Raw genomic sequence first — 22,862 nt, forward strand, 5'->3', positions numbered from 1 at the left:
ATTTTTTGTCATGAGGAGACAGCCAATGCAAAGGTCTATTGGTGGAAAAAATATACATACATACATGTATGTGGGTATATGTGTGTATGTATATGTGTGTGTGTGTCATCAGGATAGGTACATTGGGACCAGCTTGAGAAAGGCCTTAAAAGCCAAAAGGAGGAGTCATCCCATATAAGAAGTTTCTAAGTACCCTGTTGTTGAAGGCGCAAGTGATAAATTTTAAGCAATATGGTCTTGCTGAAGGATAGCTAGTCTCAGATTTGTCCCTACATAGTGCTTTTACCTTGGGTTAATCACCTTTAATGTTTTTCCTTCCTCCATAAGCAGGCTAATCCCTATCCATTTGCCTCGTGCTGGTTTATTAAAGGAGACAACGTGAAGCTGTCCTGGTAGAGAAGCCCTAGACATGTGGAAGGTGCCCTGGTGTTCGATTTTTCTTACTGATGCCCTGAGCACCTGTCCCATGGACAGCCTGTAGAGGTAAAAGACTTGGTCTTGGCATAAGCAGGAGTCCCACCTTTAATTCACACCAGCTGTGGGCCTTTGAGTAAGGCACTAAATCTCATGGTATCAGACTCTTTATCCGTGAAAGGGATCAGTTGGGCTAAATGACTTCCAGAGAGGCAGTATGACCAATTGGAGAGACCACTGGGTTTGGAGTTGGGAAGGCCTATGTTCCAATATTGTCCCACATGGGTTAGCTGTGTGGCTGTGGGTGATTCACTTTGCTTTGTCTCATTTTCCTCATCTGTAATCTAGCTTTGCTGTTTATGATTTTTGTGGCTTCAGAAAAGTCAACTAACCTCTCTGAGCCTCAGTTTCCTTATCTGTAAAATAAAGAGGCTGAGTTTGATTACCTCCAAAGAGTCTTCTGTGTGGAGAGATATAGTAATATGAGAAACTGGTTTTGGTATTCTAGTGATGGGTTCCTTCCTTCTCATGACCTTTCTCTTCCTCTGATTCAATCCAATTTGATCCTACAAGCATTTATTAAGCACTTACTGTATGTCCTAGCTCTGTGGTAGGCACAGGACATACAAAGACAAAAGCAGGACAGTCCCTGCCCTCAAGCAGCTTACTTTGTACCTTTTGAAGTGTGGTGGCTTAGAAGTTGGTGAGGGAGGGTGGGAATCAGACAGTGACTGGGCAGGAGAACTGTGACATATGTAGTTTCAGCCAGGAACAGCAAAAAGTAGTATTCACAGGCTAGGAAAGTTTTAGTTTATTAAGCATTTGCTATCTGCATGCGTTAGTTACCAACCCCTCTGATAATCAGTCTGCCTAACTTCTTCGTGGTTTCTCTAGTTCATCTGCCCTCTTTCCTTAGCAATGGCTTTGACCTTATTTTCCCTGAGAGCTTCCTTTCCCCAGGCATTTGTCTGGTTCCATTGATTGAATGTACATGCTGTCCAGTATTTACCTCCAGTTATCCGCCTGTTCAAGCGCTTGTACAAGTCACTTTAGGGATCATGGCCAGTGTGCTGTGATATATCCATGGCTGTTGCCTCCCTCTAGCAAGATTCAAAATCAGCCATGCTTTGTATCCAAAATAAAATTGTTCTCAACCTCTTTCCTCTTTGCTGCATTGGAAACTTTTTGAGAATAGTTAATATCTGTGTGATCCCAGGCAAGCCACCATACCCCTCTGAGACTGTCTCCTTACTTGTCTTTTCAAATTAAAATTTATTTTTTCAATGAACAAGCATTTATTTTTCACTCCCCCACCAAAAAAAAAACAACTAGAGGAAAAAAGAACAAAAACAAAACCCTTGTAACAAATATGCATAGGGAAACAAAACAAATATTCACATATTGGCCGTGTTCAAAACTGGTGTCTCCTGAATATTTTCCCCATCAGTTCCCTGTTAGAAGGTCAGGAGTGTGCTTCCTCGTCAGAAGACTGGAATGCTGCTTGGTTATTGTGATGATCTGAGCGAGTTTTACAACTTTCAAAATTATTGGGTTTTATGATATTGATGTTTTAGATGTTCTAGTTCTGCTCGCTCCCCCATGCATCAGTGCTCACAAATCTTTCCAGGTGGATTTGAAATCATTTCCCCCCTCATTTCTTACCCTGACATGGTATGCCACTATGCTTACATGTCATGGTTTCCACCATTCCCTAATTGATATGCACCTCGTTAGTTTTGAATTCCTTTGTTGTTGTTTTTCAGTCGTGTCTGAGTCTCCGTGACCCTATTTAGTATTTTCTTGGCTAAGATGATGGAGTGGTTTGCCATTTCCTTCTCCAGCTCATTTAACAGATGAAGAAACTGAGGCAAACAGAGTCAAATGACTTGCTCAGGGTCACACAGCTAGTAACTCTCTGAGGCCACTTCTGTCTTTCTGACTCTAGACCCAGCTCTCTGTGCACCATGGCACCACTTAGCTGCCATAGTTCTTGCCACTATCAAAAGAGAAGCTATGGATTTCTCTATACAGGATTTTCCCCTCTTTCTTTGGTCTCATTGAGGTATAGGCATTATGGGGGGCATTGCGGGATCAAAAGAAGTTTCTTTATTTGTTAAACAAGAGAAAGCCCCTTCTGGATGGGACATTCTCTGCTTCACTCCCTGTCTCATCTGGCACTTTGGAAACAAGGGCTAAGCATGTGATTACCCTTTAATACATGTTTGTTGAACTGAAAAGCCAGTGGGAAGAGCTGTGGCCTTAGAGACTGTTTATATCCTGCCTCTGACCCTTCCTAACTGTGTGACCTGGGGCAAGTCATGTACACCCAGCTGAGTCTCAGTTTCCTCATCTGGAAATTGTGGATAGTAATTGTGACCATAAAATAAGATGATTTTTTTTTATAAACCTGTAAGTGCCTTCTGTAAATGATGGCTGTTATCATCATCATCTTTTTTTTTTTTTAAATTGAGGTTCATATAGAAACTATCCTGGGATAAGTCACTGTCTTCTTCATTATGTTATGTTTAATGTTCTGTGGAATATTGCAGAGAAGCAATAATATATAAATATATGCATATATAATAGCAAAATAAAATAAGTATAAATAAAATAATCATTATTTTAAATAAAATTATTACAATAAAATAATAGTAAGAGCTGGCATTTATATAATTGGTTAAGGTTTATAAAGTCCTTTACAAATATTATCTCATTTGATCCTCATAACAACCCTAGGAAGTAGGGTGTATTATTATCTCCATTTTACAGACAAGGAAACTAAGGCAAGGATATGTGACTTGTGTCACATACATAAACAAGATTTGAACTCAAGTCTTTCTGATTCCAGGTCCTGTATTCTATGGCACCTAGTTGCATGGCTCATTTTTGTAATTAAAGAAAAATAATGTGACATAAGCTCATTTGATATAGGCTTCCTGAATAAAGATGATATGAACTTTATTCTGTTCCCAACATGATCCCCTCCTAAATTTCTGTATTTTGGAAGGTCTTATTATTATAATTAATTATAACAATAAGTTATATTTAATAATTCTAGTTACCATGACTATTGCCATACGGCTTTAGGGTTTCCAAAGCACTTCATAGACACAACTTGTGTGATTGCAAAAAAGTTATGTTTATTATATTATAGAATACTGTATTTATTATAATATAATTATACCAATAAGATACATTTAATAATTCTAGTTACTGTGCCTATTGCCATGTAGCTTTAGGGTTTCAAAGCACTTCATAGACACATGTCATATGATCCTTGCCACGTTACTGAGATGTTATTATTTCAGTTGTATCATCATCCTCATTTTATAGATGAGGAAAGTGAGTCTCAGAGACATTAAGGTACTTGGCTGTGGTCCCACAACTAATCAATGTTAGATTCAGGTTGGCCATTCACTGTAACCCAAATGTCTAAATCCAGATATTGCTTGGGTGAGTAGGAGAACTCATTTCCACTTATCTTTCACTTGTTTTTGATGCCAAAAGCAAGATCTGGTTTCACATGTTTAGATCCTTTCACTGCAGTAGTTCGACCTGAAAAATGGAATTTTTGTCTTCTGTCTCTGACAGCAGGGTCTTTTGGCTTGGAAGGCCGATGGAGCAGCCTATCCAGCGTGACCAAAAGTCTCCTGTGTCTTCCCATTCATGTCATGGTTGAGGAATCATCATGAGGGAGGAAGCACAGGGTGGACGTAGGAGTCCTGAAGTTGAAATCACTCAGGGTGGATTAGGATTCTATCTCTGCCTCTGACAAGACTTTCTGTATGAGGGCAGTTTCTCTGTCTGTGAAGGCAGTGAATTGTTGCAGGCCCCCTGGAATGTTGAAAACGAATCTGATTGTGGAAGGAAATGCTTTGAACTTCTCGGGGAAAGTTGTAAAGGAGTAGAAGTCCTATTAACATGGCTGCAGGGTTTGGCTGGCCACAGTCCTTTGCTTAATCACAGGACTGAGAGCTTGGAAGGCTCTCAGAGCTCAGCTAGCCCAAGTCTTGCATTTCCGATAGGGAAAAAGAGGCCTGGAAAGAGGGAGGGAATGCTTGGTTAATGATTGTACAGCTGGGAAGTGGCAGAGCTGGCATGTGAACCTGTCTCTTCTAAGTTTAGCATGTTTTCTTTCTGCCATGTTGTGGCCTCGGTGTTACAGTCATCTCTGGATGGTGTACTCTTCTGTTAGACTGTGAGCTCCCTGAGGGCAGGCTCAGCATTGTTGCCTTTTTTTGTCTTCCCAGTAAACACTTCACAATGGTGGTTAATGATAACAGGGATAATAATAGCTAAGATCTGTACAGGGCTTACAGGTTTGCATGGTACCACACCCGTTATCTCATTGTGCTGCTGGTGAGATGTGAAGTCCCTGGGCTCAAAGCTGAGGCTCTTCCTTTTTCAAGCCTCCTTGGGAAGTTCCAGTCTATGCCAGATTTTTAAAAGTATTTCTTCAGCCATGTGTAATTCTTGGTTCACATAAGCATTGTCTAAGTAGTGGTTGGATGAAGCTCAACAGGTTCCTTGTTTGCCCCATGTGTGTCTATGGAGCATAGGGACCACTTTGACACGAGTTTCATTTCATGCTGACAGCCAGGAGACCTAGTTACCAGTCCCAGGCCTGTCCTGTGCTGTGTAACCCAAAGCCAATGGCTAACCTTTAATGTGCTTCTCTTTCCTTACCTGTCAAATGTGGAAGCAACATCAATACCTGTCCCAACTATCTCACAGGGTTGCTGTAAGGAACAAGGGAGATCATAGGTGATGACAATGTTTTGGAAATGCTCAAAGGGGCGCACTCTTTTTTGGATGATATCATTCAAATATTAATCCTCTTCTCACTACCATTCCCATGCAAGCTTTTGCCTGAAATGCAGACAGTTGAGGTTAAATGTTTTGAAGTAAGTTCACTTTAGCCAGCGTGTTCCTTTACCAGTGATGGGCGGGGGAACTCCCCCTCTGACCAGCAAGTCTGACCAGAGACTTTTGAGTATTATTCAGCTTTTTCATTAGTGAACTAATTAATTTAGAGACCACTTAGATGGGCCCAAGATTTAGATCCAGAAAGGAGTTTGAAGGTCAACTGTTCCCAGAGGTGAGTCTGGGCTCTCAAGATTATGTTAGGATAGCCCCAGTTTTAGCCTCAATTGTGAGTATATAATTAATTGATCAGTCCAGGTAAATTGGGAGACCTAAATCATTGGGCTAGTTATAAAGGATGATACATTTTTGGGCTCCAGGAACTCTTAAATACTAGATACTGAGTCACCAAGGAAGTATGGCACTGATGAAATGGCCAATTCCAAAAGTACTAAAGATGGCACCTCCTCTCTGAAGCCTTCCCTGATTCTCTTCCTGGCCATGTGGTTAATGATATCTTCCCAATTTCTTATCTATGCACATATTGTGCCTCTTTTCTTACCATCACACCCCTCCTCCAAGTAAAATAGAATAGTCTTGGGGGTGGGGGCAGATGTTTCCTTTACATGTGCCCAGGGCCCAACACTGCCTTACACAGAGTAGAGAGTAGGGTGGTATAGAAAGGCTCTTTCACTTGAAGTCAGGAAGAGCTGGAATTGAAGCCTTCCTTTGCCTCACACTAACTGTGCGGTCCTTGGGATGTCTCTGAAATTCGAAGAGAGTTTCCTTCTAGTCTATTTAATAAGCAATTATTCATTTGCTTATTGATAAAATGGGGATAATACTTAGATGCTTCATAAATTCTGCCTGCCTGACTAACTGAATGTTGTACCTACGTTGCTCGGGAATTCAAATGAGATCATGTGTGTAAACTGCTTTACAAACTTAAAAATGATACAGGTAGATCCATAGATCAATATACGTATATGTAAATATATATTATATATATAATATGTACATGTATAATGTGTGTATATATATGTGTATATGTGTGTGTGTATCTCCACAGTGCTATCTATCTATCTATCTATCTATCTATCTATCTATCTATCTATCTATCTGTCTGTCTGTCAATAAATGCAAAGTAGGACAGTCAACCCTGTAAGACAGGACTACTTAATTGAGGGGGTAGTTCAATAAATTTGTTTTTTTTTAACATTTTGATAATTATATTCAAATGTAATTTATTTCCTTTGTAATTCTATGTATTTTATTTTATGCATTTAAAAACCTTTCTTCTGAGAAGGGGTCCATTGAGCTCTACCAGACTTCCAAAGGGGTCTATGTCACACACAAAAAGGTTAACAATCCCTGCCCTAAGATTATAAATTACTTAGAAATTAATATATTTGCATATGATGTCTCCCATAAATAGAACACAAGCTCTTTGCTTTTCTGTTTGCGTCCCCAATGTTTAGCCCACATTTTACATAGTAAGTGTGTAATAAATACATTTCCATTTATTCATTCATGGCAGGTGACAATCTATATTTGCTAGAGGAATTGTCCCCATTGGAAGATCTTTTATAGCAATGAAATCACCTGTTCAGGCCAGAAAAAAGTAATGTTGTCGGGAGCTTGATGCATATTTATTGAATTAAATTAACTCGAACGAAAATGTAGGAGGAGATGTACTGTGTTGTCTTGTTTTCATTTTCTGACCTGAGAAGGGACAGTTTCATCTGCAGAACAATTTTTCCTGGAACCTAATGCAAGCAAAACTTTATTGCAGGAGGTTTTCTCTGAGGTACATTGGGTCACAAGGGGACACAGAAGCATCATGGGCTATTGGAGGTGGGCCAATGAAGGGTGCAGAACACTCAGAGGCCGAAGACCTGGTCTTGCCTTCTGGTGGCACCATATGCTAAATCTGGGACCCTAGACAAGTCATGTTCTGCCTTCCTCCCAAGTTCGCCAGGAAGATCACATGCATTTAACTTTATGTTTAATGAGTGTACCATGGTGCAGTGAAAATTGTTGGTTGGGGAGTCAGAAGACCTAGGATCAAATTTCAGCTCTGTCTCTTACTGCCAGAGGGACTGCAGGCATTTTACTTAAACTTTCTGTGTCTCAGTTTCCTTTCCTGTGAAATGAGAAAGCACCAGTATAGTTGATGTCTTACGTCTCTGGTAACATCCAGGTCAAAATCTAAAATCCTGTCAAGTCTTATATAGTATTATTTCACTATGTTATTGCACCAGATAGAGAAGCATCATGATGGAGAGGAAAGACACCTGCCCTTGGAGTCAGGAGGCCTCAGTCTGAGTCCTGCTTCTGACCTGTGCCGACTGTGTGAGCCTGGGGAAGTCACTTGCCTCTCAGTGTTCCTAGGAAACTCTCCATGACTTTCAGAGATGATGCTGATCTGGATGCAAAGAAGAAATTAATCACTGGGAGCTCCCTGCATTAATGAACTCATTGGCCCATTAAAAATAAAAGGCCCAGAAATTCTGGTCTAAGGGGAATTAGTGATTGATTCCTTAAAAAAATCATCATTGATATAGCACTTTCAAGGTAAAGAAAATTTTTGTGCTTTTTTCTCATTTGTGCTTCCCCCCCCCCCCAACCCTATGATACGGGTACTATAAGGATTATTTTATGGAAGAAGAAATTAGGGCTCTGAGACATGGAGTGACTTATTTGCCCTTGACCGCACAGCTCATAAGTGTCAGAGGTGGGAGCCTGAGTTTTCCCGACTTCAGGCCTAAGTCTCTAAGGACACCAAGTCTTCCTGACTTCAAGACTAGGCACAATGTGGCTCTAGCCACAATGCCCATATTACCTTTCCAGGATGTAGAAGGGAAGGTGGAGTAGGGGACATGGAACCTGCCTTCAAGAATTTGGAGGACTGTTAATATGGGAGAAGAATTTGTAATTTGACATGGTATGACTGGCCCCAAAGGTTAGAATTTGGAGCCATTTATCAAAGTTCCCAAAAAAGTCTGTTTCTACTTTATATAAGAATAAGCTTCCTGATAATTAGTGGTATTTAAAAAGGGAATGGGATCTCTGGGAATTTGGTGGGTTTCTCCTCCTTGGGGGTCTTTAATACAAAAAACAGATGACCTCTTGATGGGGATGTAGACGGTATCTGATTTCCATTGGGTTTGGATTAAGTGGTCGGCCAATGAGATTCTTTCCAATTCTGAAATTTGGTAATTTTGTAATAATTTTGCATGGTCTGAGATAATTGGTGTATTAGTCAGTCAGAAGATCTGATTTCAAATCTCAGCTCTGTGACTGAAATATTTCTGTTACTCAGGGCAAGGAACTTGGGCTGCACTTTCCATGTAGACAACAGGAGGGGGTTGTATTGATGACCTCTGATGTCCCTTTCAGCTCCTTCCAGATCTAAATATATCAATCTATAAAATAGGATCCAGGTACTTAAGAATAATCTTAAATTACCAAGATTTTTATTATATCATAGAATTTTTATTATATTGAGACATAATTATTATAAAAAACCAAACACATGGATAAGAAATACAGAATGGAGACAGATTTGTCATTATCATCCTTCTTCCCCAAATGTCTTCCTTGATATTGTGGCAAGTATAGCTCCCAGAGAGCTCATGTTGAATCTTATACCAGTTTTTTTTTTATTCCTGATATTCCATGTTGTTGATTGAAGTGTTGTTGAATACCAGACATGGTAGGAAGCGGGGGTGGGGACTTGTCGCTCTCTTGTGCAAGTTTAAGAGCCAAATTTATGTCCCCACTGAGAAAGGCAGCCATCACACTTCAGGACAACCATGGGCGGCAAGTCTGCCCCCACGGAGGACCAAGATATTTTTAAATCTTTGGACCCTTGCACCTGTGGTTGACTGAGCCCTAGCATTTAGGCCAGGGCTTGTTACATAGTAGGTGTTTAATAAATAAATGCTTGTTCATTGATTCTGTGCCATAAACTGTGGGCTTTACACAGAAAAGATTCACAATAGGTGTGAACACAAGCTTTACTCAAATCCCCTTCTGATTCCTTATCAAGGCTTGAAGATCCTGCATACTCAAAAGCTGTGTTAGCAGGTCCTACCCAGCTGGAAAGACTTTGGACCCAGGCACTATGTGGGACTGTATGTCTGTGATGTGATGACTGGCTTGGCTCATCACCAAGTTGACCACAGATGGATTTTTTTTTTGACCATAGGTACTCTTCAAGACAAGCTGCTAAGTTGTAGAGGGGTCATGACCTGGATTAGTAGAGGCAATGTGCATCCTAATGATCCTCAAAGTGAGTTAACAGTTGATCATTGTGTCCCTAAAAGACACTCAGTAGAACCTCCATGGTGAATGTGGCTACCATGCAACTCTGTCCAGTCCAAAGTCTCCAGACTTCTCTCTGTGTCACTGTCCAATTTGTCTTAGTTGTAGTGACATTTATTGTTGTGCCAGCATAGGTTGGATTCCTTCCCACTTCTACCCCTTCAAGATTCTTTGTGTGAGAACCTTAACATTTCTGGACCTCAATTTCCTTGGTTGTAAAATGAGATGTTTCTGTTTAATGACCTTTGAGACCTCTTCTAGCTCTAAATCTTTGCTCCTATGACTATGTAACCACGGGCAAATCTTTTAGCTTTAAAGAGCCTCAGTTTCCCCATCTAGAGGGCCTTTGAGGTGCCTTTTAGCTCTTTAACTCTATGATCCTATGATTTTATGCTCTTTTCTGGTGGTGTTCCCTAAATTCTGAGAAATCTTGACTGTAGACCTGCTTGTCAGGACTTTGCTGCCTTCCTTTGAAGACTCTTTTAGGCCAGGAGGTAGGGAGGATATTTCTCTTTCTGACAAAAAGGCTTCTTTTCTCCTGTAGGGGAACTCGCAAAGTCCATTGATTCTGAACCAGTTTTGAAGCATGCAGATCTCATGGGGTCTTTCTGCCATTAGTTAGATAGCTTAAAGCATTGCTGATTCTTGGCTGGGGAGATTCCTGGGAGCTATGGAATCCAGAGAGATGAAAGCATTATAGAGCAGAATGAAGTTATCAGCTGACGCTTCTATGGAGACTCATGTTCCTTTAATCCCTCAGGCTGGAGCCACATTGTAGGCAACAATATGCCCATATTTGGGTTTTGTATTGGACTTGAGGGCCAAGCTCTGAGCCTCCCATTGGGATCTCTTGTAATCTGGTGTTTTTGAGGAGATTAACTATTTGGAGGGGAACTCTAATAAACCCTTGGGTGATAGCCACTGATTGGCATGGATGGCAAATCTTGGCCAGAGTAACTTGGCAACATTTGTCTAATGGAGAGACAGGATGGATAGTTCTCATGGGTGATGGTTTTGCTTTGTTTTTTGCAAAGGATAGTGTGAGCAAAGCGCCATCCCAATTTTAAAGTAATAATTGAAACAACTATTATTATATGACACTTCAAGGCTCATGGAGCCCTTTACAGATATGATCTCATTTGATCTTCACAACAGCACTGTGAGGGAGATGTTGTCATTCCTATTTTATAGCTGGGAAAACTGAGTGTTGTTAAGTGCCTTGCCTAGGGATAACCCAGCTAAGTAAGCGTCTGAGGTGAAATTCTTGCCTCTAAGGCTAACGCCATATCCATAACAATGCCCATCTGCTGTAAATCAGGGAGTCAACCAAGGAATTCATCTGTTGTTGTTCAGTCATGTCTGACTCTTCATGATCCCATGGACCATACTGTCCTTGGGCTTTTCTTGGCAAAGATATTGGAGTGGTTTTTCATTTTAGTGGATTAAGGCAAATAGAGGTTAAATAACTTGTCCAGGGTCACATAGCTATTAAGTGTCTGAGGATGGATTTGAACTCAGGTCTTCCTGATTCCAGGCCCAATGCTCTATCCATTGAGCCATCTCAAGGAATCGTTCTATACCTGCTAATTCTTTGATTATCTCCATTTCAACTCTAGATACACTCTGACTTGGGATAAATGAAAGAGAGTCCCAAAAAGTTTTAGAAGGAAATGGTTCATAACCATTTCCAAAATAGTTCAGCATTCTCATCTGTACCAAGGGTAGATCCTATGGTGAAGTGACTCACTCATTTCACAGATGAGGAAACCGAGGCAGACAAGGTATAGTGACTTGCCCAGGATTACACAGCTAGTAAGTGTCTGAGGCTGGATTTGATCTTAGGTTCCTCCTGACTCCAGGCCCTGTGCTCTGGCCACTGTACCACATAGCTGCTCCAGAGATAAATACAGTATGTTCTATTTGGTGTGGGAGATCATAGGTGGCCACTGGAGTTCCCTGCCAAGTAGGGAGATGATGTGGTCAGACATGTGCTTTAGGAATGTCACTTTGCTACTGAATAGAGGATGTATTGAAAAGAGCCTAGAAGGATATGAGGCAGGGAGGCCAACCAGATTCTGGCAATAGCCCAAGGATGAGGTTATATAGCCATGGGATGTTAGACCTAGAGGTGTAAGGAACCTTGAAGATCATCCAGTCCAACCCCCTTCCCCCATATTACAGATGAGGCCCACAAAGGCTAAGTGACCTATGTAACATCACTCAACTATTACAGAAAAGAATCAAGACTTGACCCCAGATCTCCTTCTTCCTGCCCCAGTAATATTCTTACCAAGGCTGATGGCCTTCCATAGACTCAGACCTCTGTATCCGGGCACCATGGGCAGTAAGGCCATTGGGTTTGGCCCTTGGTTCATATGACTCCCTCCAAATGTCTGGGGACTGGTAGAAAGGCAAAGAATCAGGAACTGAGAAACTCGACTGATTTCCAGGCCACAAGGTGGAGAGGAAGGAACCCTGGTTTTGGAGTCAGAAGACATGAGTGCAACTCTTGACTCTGACACTTTTGAGTGTATTGATCTAAGCAAGTCACTTACTGGGTCCAGACTATAGTTTCTTCATCTGTAAAGAGGGGAATAATGAACATATATTTAAGGTTTGTAAATCCCTTTACAATATATTGTTTCGTGTGACCCTCATAACAATCTTGTGAACAGGTGTTTTCATTACCACTATGACACAGATGAAGAAACTGAGGTCGACAGAGGTTAAGTAACCTTCTCAGGTTCATGCAGCTGATAAGTGAATGAGGTGGGCTTTGAATTCAGGTCTTCTTGGTACCAGATCCCCTGTTCGTTCCACTGAGCCATCGAGCTATTTACGTGAGTTTTTGTGAAAAAAAGCACTTTGTGAGTCCAAACGTGTTATATAAATGAGAAGCCATAGATCTGAGAATTGAAAAGGACCTTCGGGACCTTTGAGTCCAGCCATACCCCAAAGAAGTTCCCATCTTAACCAGCCTTACAGCTTCTGCTTAAGGACCTTAAGTGAGGTGACCCATCACCCTCTGAGGCAGCCTCTATTGCTTTTAATACTTTTTATTAATCTATTGTTGAGAGGCTCTATGATGTAGTAGATAGAGAACCACTCTGGGGGCCTGAGTTCAAGTTCTGACTTTGACAAATACTGACTGCGCGTATGTCCCTTTACTTCAAAGTGTTCTAGGAAATTCTCTAAGACTTTAATTTGCAGAGACTTGCATATCAATGAAATCAGACTTAGTCATCAGCCCTTAATCTATTATTATACATGATTTTAATATCTGTTATTATCACTATTGGATTGAACAACTGATATTAAGGACCCAGTTATTAAACATAGCTACAGTTATTGCTTGCATTGAAAAACTTTGTTTTCTGAATGGGATGAGGGTGGAGGAAGAAGGGAACATGTGTGCTCTGTGTGTGTGTGTGTGTGCCAGTCAAAATTTAGCTTTTGATAGCTGCTCTTACCAGGGGTTACTTTTTCATACTGCTTTGTTCAGAATTCAATTCAATTCATTTCAATAAACATTTAAGTGAAGACATGGATGCCAATAACTAGTACCTGTTGGTTCTAGGCTCAGTCAGTAGAGGTTTAACACCTTTATTAGGGATAAATGATCTGAAGCAGCCCCCTTGGGCAAGATCCAATACTTCTGGGACCAGTGTGTTATCTATGGCTGGCTTCCAGGGTTGCCATAATTTCTCTGAAGCAGCCCTAGGCAAACATTACATCCTGGCAGTTGGATTCAAATAAATTCTCTTTTGTTAGAGACTCTTGGTCTGAAGTTTCAACTTATTACCTTTGAATTTTGGGTTGGGTGATGCCCTCTCATTCTTGTGTTTAGATACTAAGTCTTTTCTCCTTGACCTCTCTTCTAACAAAGTGAGTCCCACTTTATTGTCACTTTTGGCACAGGCAATTTTACATCCTTGGGGGTAAACTATTGAAGCTAGTTGGAGAAGCTACTTTGGGCACTTGTGCACATCTCTGTATGGACATTTAGGCAAGATGCAAACTTAGGTGGTTCTTATCTCAATTTCCTAATTACTCCTCTTCATACTAATTACCCCTCTTCATACAATCCCTTTAAATCAAGTTTCCTATTAATTATTGAATGTGGGTAACATGTTTATTTTGAGGGCTATTAATTTGGATCAGTTGACTGGACACCCCCTTCATCATTTCTGTAATTTAGATGCTGTTGTTGGTACTTTAGAATCCATAAGCTGATAGAAGCAATTTTGTGTAATGCCTAGCTAGAAAGAAGAGATAGTTAAACTAGGCAGCTTCTAGACATGCTGCCTTAGGCACTCTGGGTTCCTCATTGGGTCAGTGTCCTGGGGATACCCCTCCCTCCAGCCTGGGCTATTCTCTCAATTGAGTCTTGTTTCCTGTATTTTGAGACACTGCCTTTTCCTTCAACAGAATTTGTCTTTAAGAAGTTGACTTGAGGGTCTTTATTACATTGCTTACCTCGGGTACATTTCATATCCTGTATTCAGGGAGCAAGAAATACTAGATTTAACTTTGCACATAACTACCTTCCATTGCCCAGCCCAATAAATCCTGAGATCTAAATGGTCCCAAGGTGAGTGTGGTATCTTACTAGATGACCTATTTAGTGTCAGACTACTATTAGTGATATACATGGTAGATGCTTAGGGGGAAAATTGTTGAATTTATATAGTTGAAGCTATGTCCCATGTTTCCTCGTTATTTGAAACTGTAAAGGCAACACATACATTTTTCTATGCTACAGAATGGTATGCCGTAGTCATCTGATTCTATGTTGATTTTTAACGTGGTCATAGGATTGTAGGATCATAGATCAGGACTTTGAAGGGACCCGGGGGCCATTTTGGTCAATTCCTTTCATTTTAAGATTGAAAAACTGATGAACATTGTGAGAGAAATTTTGAGAGACAGCATGGCGTAGGCAGAGGGGCAGGCAGTAGGCAACATGCATTTATTAATCACTTACTGTGTGCTAGGCACTGTGCTAAGTGCTGAGGTTACAAATAAAAGTAAAAAGAAAGGCAACCCCTTTCCTCCATGAACTTACATTCTCATGGGGATAGATAACACATTAAAGGGAGCTGAAAAAATCAGGGTGGAGGGGAATTGGGAATGAAAGTACCCTTTTGTTATAATGATGGCAAAGTTCAGCATAGATAGGAGGGAAATGAAGTTTGGTTAGCCTAGGTCTTTCCCCCAAAATGCAAGCCCTGGAAATAACTCACCAATGAAAGAAAAGACTTTGGAGTCAGAGAGTCAGGAAAACTTGGGTTCACATCACACTTCTGACAGTTGTTGTATGACCTGGGATGAATTACTTAATCTCTCTTGGCCTCAGTTTCCCCTAATGAGGAGCTTGGACTTGAGGACTTAGAACCCTGATCCTAATTCTTGTAATGTGAAATGTATTATTTTATGATAAGAACTTAGCCTATATAATCTTAATCTACTTTTGTTCAGAATTCTATTTAGTAATTCATATCTATAGAGTTAAAAAAAACCTTTAAAAGTAAATGTTAGTCCATTATGAACTGAATACTCATATTTGTGGTTCATGTCACATAACTGGAAAGAAAATCGATCATAATGCTTTCAGTGTTACATAGTAGGTGTTTAATAAATGCTTGCTTGCTTGATATATTTCCTAGTATCCTGGAATAATTTTTCTGTAAGTTTTTGGGAAACTCACTAGATGTCTAATCAGACAAAGCACTACACGGTGCTATTTGAAGCTGCTCAGCTTCACTGGCCATGCATAAAAGCAGTGGTTGACCACACTCATAAGTCTCCTCTTTCTGTACCACAGGTCCAAGGATCTTATCAAGGAAGCTATCCTTGATAATGACTTCATGAAGAACCTAGAACTGTCTCAGATCCAGGAAATTGTGGATTGTATGTATCCCGTGGAGTATGGCAAAGACAGCTGCATCATCAAAGAAGGCGACGTGGGCTCCCTGGTGTACGTCATGGAAGGTAGGGGCCATGCTGCCAGCTCTTGTGATATTCAAATGTGGTTTTTTTGCATCTTATCAGCCAGCACCTGGACTGAAGTGTATTCCAGGGAACAGTTCCAGTTTCTCATTCATTTGTTGGGAAACAATTTCAAAGGAGGTGAAACACTATTTAGATATTGTGGCTGGCTGATTGTAAGTTGAATATACAATAATTTCCAATAACTGAGTAGTCCTGGGGAAGATACAGGTGACTTAATGAGGGGCTTGACATATGTTGAGTACCATAGATGTTTGCAGCCAAATAATCAAAAGAGTTTCCACACTACTTTTATATTTTAGTATAAACTTCTATATTCTTCATGCAAAAAAAAGAAGCAATGGCCGCTTTTTGATATTTTTAATCATATGATTAGGGCAGTGGGATTGAATTGGATGATAACATAGAAACCATCTAGGTAATGTGACTGAGCAGCAGGTCTTTGTTACCAGGTAGCCTTGAAACTCTTTTGGGCAGCAGAAAGCAGACAAGTGGGAGACACTGTTTTGCAAAATAGAGGACAGAAACTTGCAGAATCTTTTCATCCCTTGATACATTAGAAAGAAGAACCATAACAAAACCAATAACAAATCTTAGAATTTTAGAATTGCTACCTTTCTTTCATTTCTTTGAAGAAAGAATACCCAGAACAAAGCCGAGTACTGATGGAGAAGACTGTCATGCTGGCCCGGTGAACAACACCTTCCACAAATCCCTTTGCAAAAGTGTTTCTTTTAAAGAGCTACATGAAGTGGTGGTGATTCACTTTATAGAAGGACTCAGGGCAGCAATTCCCACAGATCTGTAACTCCTTGAAAGGCAGACTGGTGGTGATGGGGAATGAGACAAAGAGTTTGGGTATAATGAGAAGCAGAAGGGAGAGGATTCAATTTAGATCAAAGGTCAACAGGATCAAGTAACCTGAGTTTCAGAACTCTGATTCACAGGTAGCTTTTTAGAATGAACACTGTTACCTAAATATTACTTAACAGGGGAAACCTGTTCTATTAGGTGCATAATAATAAAAGTCGTTACTGTATCAAAAAAAAGTTTGGGAAAATGTTACTTAACCTTTTCTTTGTGTTGGAATAGTTCTTAAGAAAACAGATTTCCAGGTGTTCTCCTTCCTTTTCTCTCCCTAAATATAGTGTGGTTATTCTTGCCTGTTCTTTAATAACTCCATTAGCTTGCTGATCTATCCAATAAATAATGATTAAGTATAACAAAGTTGTTTCCAGATTCATGCTTAGTTTAGTAAAATTAAATTATTTTGAGTGGAGGAAAAAAATGAACAGATGGGACATTTTCCAAACTGTATTCTTGATGGAACAAGGACTGGAGTCATTGGCTTGAAGTCAGCCAAATCCTGCCTGTGACTCTTAAGGCCTTTGTGATCCATAGGAAGCCATTCCACTAGACATTAGGGGTGAGATCTGCTGGGTGGAGGAAGTTCCCATTGAAGGCATTTCCCACAGTGATGAGCTCACACATCATTCGGCTATTCTAAGTAGTACATCCGTCTTCAGTCACTAGATTAGACACATTTGTTTTGTCAAGAGTCTGCCAGAATGGCTGCAAGGCTTGAAATTAAAACTGACTTTGACCTTAAATTTTAGGGAGCTCTGTTGGTCAATCTGCTAATATTCCTTGTCAAATGATTTCTTTTAAGTGTCTGTCATTTGCAATTTTAATAAGATTTAATTGAGGAAATGTTACATTGTGTAATTAGTTTTATATCCACAGAATCTGAAAACTCATTTGGAAAATGTTCTCATTATGGGGCTTCTTGGATTTCATCTGCAACTATTCATAGTAACAACCATTGCTTAGAAACATGGTGACAACCATGGATCAGTTGATCAATAGGTCCTAAAGAATCTTTTACCTATTTCTGTATTCATTAATTCATTTATCTATTCACTTATTTATTTGTGACTCTCACAAAATGCTGCTACATGTCTAGATAGGAGAATCTTGCTTACTCTAGGCTGCCATCATTTTTAATGAAGAGATTGGCTTATAGAATATGTGTCTGAACTGTTATTAGCATATATACTGTTGTGCTTTCTTACTCCTGTCACTTAAAAAGTTAGCCTATGGAGAGTTGTCGCTAATTTTTATTATTTCTTTTTTTCAACTAAAGAGAGAGACGGAGAAACATTAGCCATCATCAGTTTGGCCTACTGGTAGGGATATTTTGTCTGAATAATAGAAAATATTTATTAATATAATATTTGAAAAGGGATTTTTTGACTTTATTAATTTTATGTAGATTTAGTAACCATCGCCAAATTGCATCAATACTGTCATCTAACAGACGTACTTGCTTTATATGACAGATGATTTATCTTTAATTAGCACATTAAAATCCTGCCTAAATGAGAAGTAAAATTATATTGCTTATTTAGAGATGGATGCTGGTTTTGTAAGTGTCCTGTCTTCAGCTTCCTCATTCACAGACAGAAGAAAGGCAAATCTCATTCCTCTCCCTAGCTGAATATCACTCATTCAGCCTGAGTAAAGGCAGAACCTGAGAGGGCTGACTCATTCAGATTCTGATAGATTCTTCTTTGGAAGTTTCTTACTTGTATTCATTAAAGTAGCTGCTTGGACAAGACTCATTTTTGATTGTTTTTTTTTTTCTTGGTGTTTCATTGTTTGTTTATATCTTAGGTTCCTTGTCCAGTCAGGCACAAAGAACTTTCTCCCTTCAACTTTTTTTCTCTAAAACTTTCCTTCCCCTAGCCCTCCAAAAAAGAGAGATCTTCTTGTTCAGAACCTTTTAACGCTTTATTGCTTAATGACACGTGGAAGTCCTGCTCTGTTACCCATTTGAGAAGGTAATATTTGCTCAAAAGTTTTCTACTCACAAAATTTAATTATGCTTTTCTTAGTTCAAGGACCCCCAGAATGTATTAGCACAACCCCAAATCAACTGATTGAGTTGAAAAAAAATAATCCTATAGTAATAATTTAAAGTTTCCAAACTTTAACTCCAATGGAAGCTATAGTCAATAAAAGTATATCCCATTCCCTTCTTGTCCTTAAAACACTACATAACTTGCTGATCCTAGAAGAATGGGTCATTGATTCAATTTCATGCATAAATGGAAATCTTTTCATGGTTATGACTTGCTGTTGCATTCATGGAGAATATTGTCTTTTTCCAAGCTCAAGACTGATTGATCTTTCAGCTGTGGTCACATTTTCTCTTTGTAATTCCAGTTTTACATGTTTCCTCATTCATCATTGGAAGCTTCTTCCTCCCACATTTCAAGATCACCAGTGGCATAGCATTTGTTGACACAGTGAATGCAGTTTGTTATTATGAGGTCCATTTGCCACTTCTCATTTCACCATCCAATATACCCACCATGTGACATTTCCTGCTTCAAGTTCTGGCTTTTTTGTACTTCAGCATTTTATGTGTCGTTATCTAATTAAATGATATAGTGTGAGCTGACACTCAGAGAGGGATTTCATATCAAATTGTGATGCAGTGATACTCTTGCCCATGTCAGTTGGCATTCAAAACCCTACCTGAGGGGATCAGGGAATTGAATGCATTTTAATGTGAATTAGATGTCTGAGTAAATTTAATATAAGAAACCCAGCATTTTATTTTCCAGAAGCAGGTGTTACCTTTCGGCCTTGTGGGGTTTTCCTGTTAATAGAAAAACTATCTTTAGAAATCTTGAAAGACAAATGTGTCTGCAAGGATTTTTGTTGCGGTTGTCATTATTGGTGTGTAGATGGGTTCTGTTCCCTGGAACTTGGTGTGTGTCTGTGTGTATGTGGTATGTGACAAAAATAAAATCTAATTCATAAGAGAAGTTTCTCTAAATTTCTTGAAGACAGAGTCAGCATCTGTCTGTTTTTATCTTTTCATTTGGTCCTGTGCCTGCCCCTAAGTGTCTTGCTTATTGTTGGTGCTAAATAAGTGTTTCTTATATTGAATTGAATTGAGTTGAATTGAATTAAAGTCTCAGATTTCTTGAAATTCCCTGTGTCAGGGGAGCAGACACAGTTATAGGACAGGAAATGGAAAATCAACACACCCAGAAAGGTCCCAGTGCTGAGACATACAACCTTTAATCAGGAACATCTAGGGGGATTCTTGTAAATCTCCACTTGGAGGAAGCTGCAGTGTATAAAGTGCCAGACCTGGAATTAGCTTGGTCTTGGATACTTACTAAGCTTCAGACCCTGAATCACTTCATCTCTGTCTGCCTCAGTTTCCTCAACTATAAAATGAGAATAATAATAGCACCCACCTCCCAGGATTGTTGTGAGGATCTAATGAGATAATATTTATAAAAGTGCATAGCACAGTGCCTGGCACATAGTAAGTGCTTAATAAATACTTATTTCCTTCCTCTCTCTTTTTCCTTCCTTCCTTGCTTTCTTCCTCTATATGTCCTGCCATCAGCATATGTTCTGTGTGGAAAACACAATTAAAGAAAGCCAGTACTTCCTTCCCTACACACACACACACACACACACACACACACACACACACACACACACACACACACACACCCCTTAGCACAGGGGTTTCTAGCAGACTGACACTTTGTGGGCACCAGTTGATTTTTTTCTGAGAAAATGACCGAGCTGATTCCAAATCCTAGGGTGGGAATTGAATATGTCCATACAGTCTCAGTAAGACTTTTAAGTCACTTTTAAGAAGTTTTTTTAAGTAACTTAACCAATTTAATTTATGCCAGTTCAAGGCAGTCCAATCTAATAAGCTTTTATTGTATACCCATCGTGTTCAAGGTTAGAAGGAATATTATATACTGGATAGAAGGGCAGGCTTGGAGACAGGAATTTGGTGCATTTCAACCTCTAAGCTTTTTTGAGTGCCTGTCATGAAGTACTGGGAATAAAAACCAAAAACCTGTAGCCCTGTGTCCTGTGTCTGACATATACTGGCCTGATGATCATTTAACTTCATAGTGTCCCAGGTAACTCTCAGATTTTAAGTTCCTGTTGAGGAATTGATCTGTTTAGGGGTAGGGAGTTAATCCACTGGTCACAGTAGGAAATCACAGGCCAATGTCAGCTTAAAGTTAGGAGAGCCCTCCCAACAAATGAGAGCTGTCCTAAAGAGGAATAATTACCTCTGGAGGTGAGGGAGTGGCATCCCTTTACTTGGAGGTCTTTAATAAGAGGCTGGACCACCCCTTGTCAGAGGTGTTATAGGGAGATTCATGGCCTGGTTTGGGTTGGACTCTAGCCTTTCTGATACCCTTCTAAGTCTGAAGTCCTGTGACTCTTTGTACAAATCCCAAAAGGACAAGGAATGGGTTAGAATACCAGGCCACCTTCCAGCCAAGAAAGTCAGTGACAAAACCCGGGAAGAATTTGGAATGTGGCTCAGCTAGGAGGGCTAGCCCTTACTCCCATTCTTGCCAGCCAAAAGTTGTACTTGGTGTAAGATTTTGGTCTATGCCCAATTTCTGCCATACTACTTTCCAGCTTTTGGGAACCTCCATATGTCCTTGTCAGGTTCTTCCTAGTACAGAGGAAAAATAGATTTTGGAACAGACCTAGAATTCTTAGGAAGAATTACTGGATCATAGATTCAAACCTGGAAAGGACCCCAGCGATTATCTAGCCTATTCCTTCATTTTGTAGATGGGGAAATCATGATCTAGGGATTTTAAGTGACTTATCTAATGTCACATAGGTATTAAGTGGCAGAAACAGGGCCAATGATAGGAGTAGAGTTCAGTTCAGCTTTTTGGGCTGATAGAGCCTTTTGGGGTGGCCACAGCCCTTCAGAATGGTACGGCATGTTTGGAATAAGCTAGAGTACTTTTTTTTTTTTGGTGAGGCAATGGAGGTTAAGTGACTCCTCTGGTCTTAGAGTACTTCTTTTGTATTTGAGGAGCATATTTTAAATTTACTTGACTTAGGCTCATCTATGTGATAGAGAAAAGTGATGGAAATGTTTGATAACCAAAGAAAGACTCAGGCCGCTAACTTTTTCCTCAAACTCTCATAAGAGGAAAGCGAAGTGCTTTTTTTATCCTGATAATAGATGCGTGCTATATGTGTTTGTAAGTGGAGAAGAGGCAAAGCCAGGCCTAAGCTAAGCAAGGTAGGCCTGTGAACCGATGTGGCTGATTTTAAAATAACATCCAAGTTGATTCACTCAAATGGGTGTTGCCTCCTTCAAAGCAGTCACTGTGAGACTTAGTTGGTTTCTTCTAGGGGCACTTCCATGGCTCGAATCCCCTTTAGAGTGTTTAGATTGAAGAAGAATTGGCTGAAGGAAGGACATTGGTAAGCTGGAAAGTATCCACAGGAGGATGACCTTGATAGTAAAGAGCCTTGAGTTTATGCCGTAGAAGTATGAGTTGGAGGAACTTGGAATGGTTAGCCCAAATAAGAGAAAACTCGGTGAGAATATAACTGCGATCTTCAAGGGTTCTCACATAGAAGAGGGAGTCAACTTGTTCTGCTTGGCTCTAGAGGTCAGAACTAGGACCAGTGGGAGGAAGGTACAAATAAACACACTTAGGCTTGATGTCTGCTCAATGATTACAAACCACTATTCCAGATGTGGTCTCTCCTGGGAAGAGTGAGATGGGACCGTGACCTCTTTGGCCCTCGGGTGGTGTCCTTGAATTCAGCCTGAGATTCCTTGTTCTTTTTTGGTTATCACATTACCCTCTTTACCCATGTGGAGCTTATAGCCCATGTAAAATCTTTAGACCTTCTTCAGACAGTTGGTCATCTAACCAGGCCTTGGCCATCTTGTACTCACAAAGTCAGTTCTCTCTTTATCTTCATTGTATTTCATCTTATTAGATTCAGATCAAATTAGATTAGATTCAGGTTTGTTTTCTGCCCCATCGGATTGAGAGCTCCTGGAGGGCAGGGTCATTTTTTGCCTTTCTTTGTATCCTTAGTACTTCAGGGGATGCCTGGCACAAAGTATAATAGCATTTAATAAAAACGTTTAATAAATGCTCGTGGATTGATTGATTCCACTGTATCACCTCCATGGAAATGGTCATGTTTTGATATTCTCAACATAAAGATGATGTTGAAATGTAAACAGCTCTTCATTTTTACAAAACAACAACAACAAAAACCTATTTAGTGGCTTTAACAGGCTTGCCAATGATTATTCTGGGGGATAGAACTGCATATGCTTTTAATATCTTTCTCTGTGATGAGACATCGAGGAATGTTTAATATTTGTTTTGGCTCTTTCTCAAGCTGAGGGGTAGAGAAGA

The 22,862-nt window shown here is 40.0% G+C and overlaps 1 protein-coding gene across 2 annotated transcripts in view; it reads left to right on the forward strand.

The window, feature by feature from the left end:
- PRKG1 (protein kinase cGMP-dependent 1) overlaps positions 1-22,862 on the forward strand; it is a 1,361,110-nt gene that overhangs the window by 164,943 nt on the left and 1,173,305 nt on the right. For both annotated transcript variants that reach the window (XM_020974951.2, XM_020974950.2), the window contains exon 2: positions 15,428-15,594. In XM_020974951.2, coding sequence (XP_020830610.1) covers positions 15,428-15,594 — 167 coding nt within the window. The remainder of the gene's footprint in view (positions 1-15,427; positions 15,595-22,862) is intronic.

Source organism: Phascolarctos cinereus, unplaced genomic scaffold, assembly GCF_003287225.1.
Source record: "Phascolarctos cinereus isolate Bilbo 61053 unplaced genomic scaffold, phaCin_HiC Scaffold_3;HRSCAF=262, whole genome shotgun sequence".
NCBI classification, from domain to species: domain Eukaryota; kingdom Metazoa; phylum Chordata; class Mammalia; order Diprotodontia; family Phascolarctidae; genus Phascolarctos; species Phascolarctos cinereus.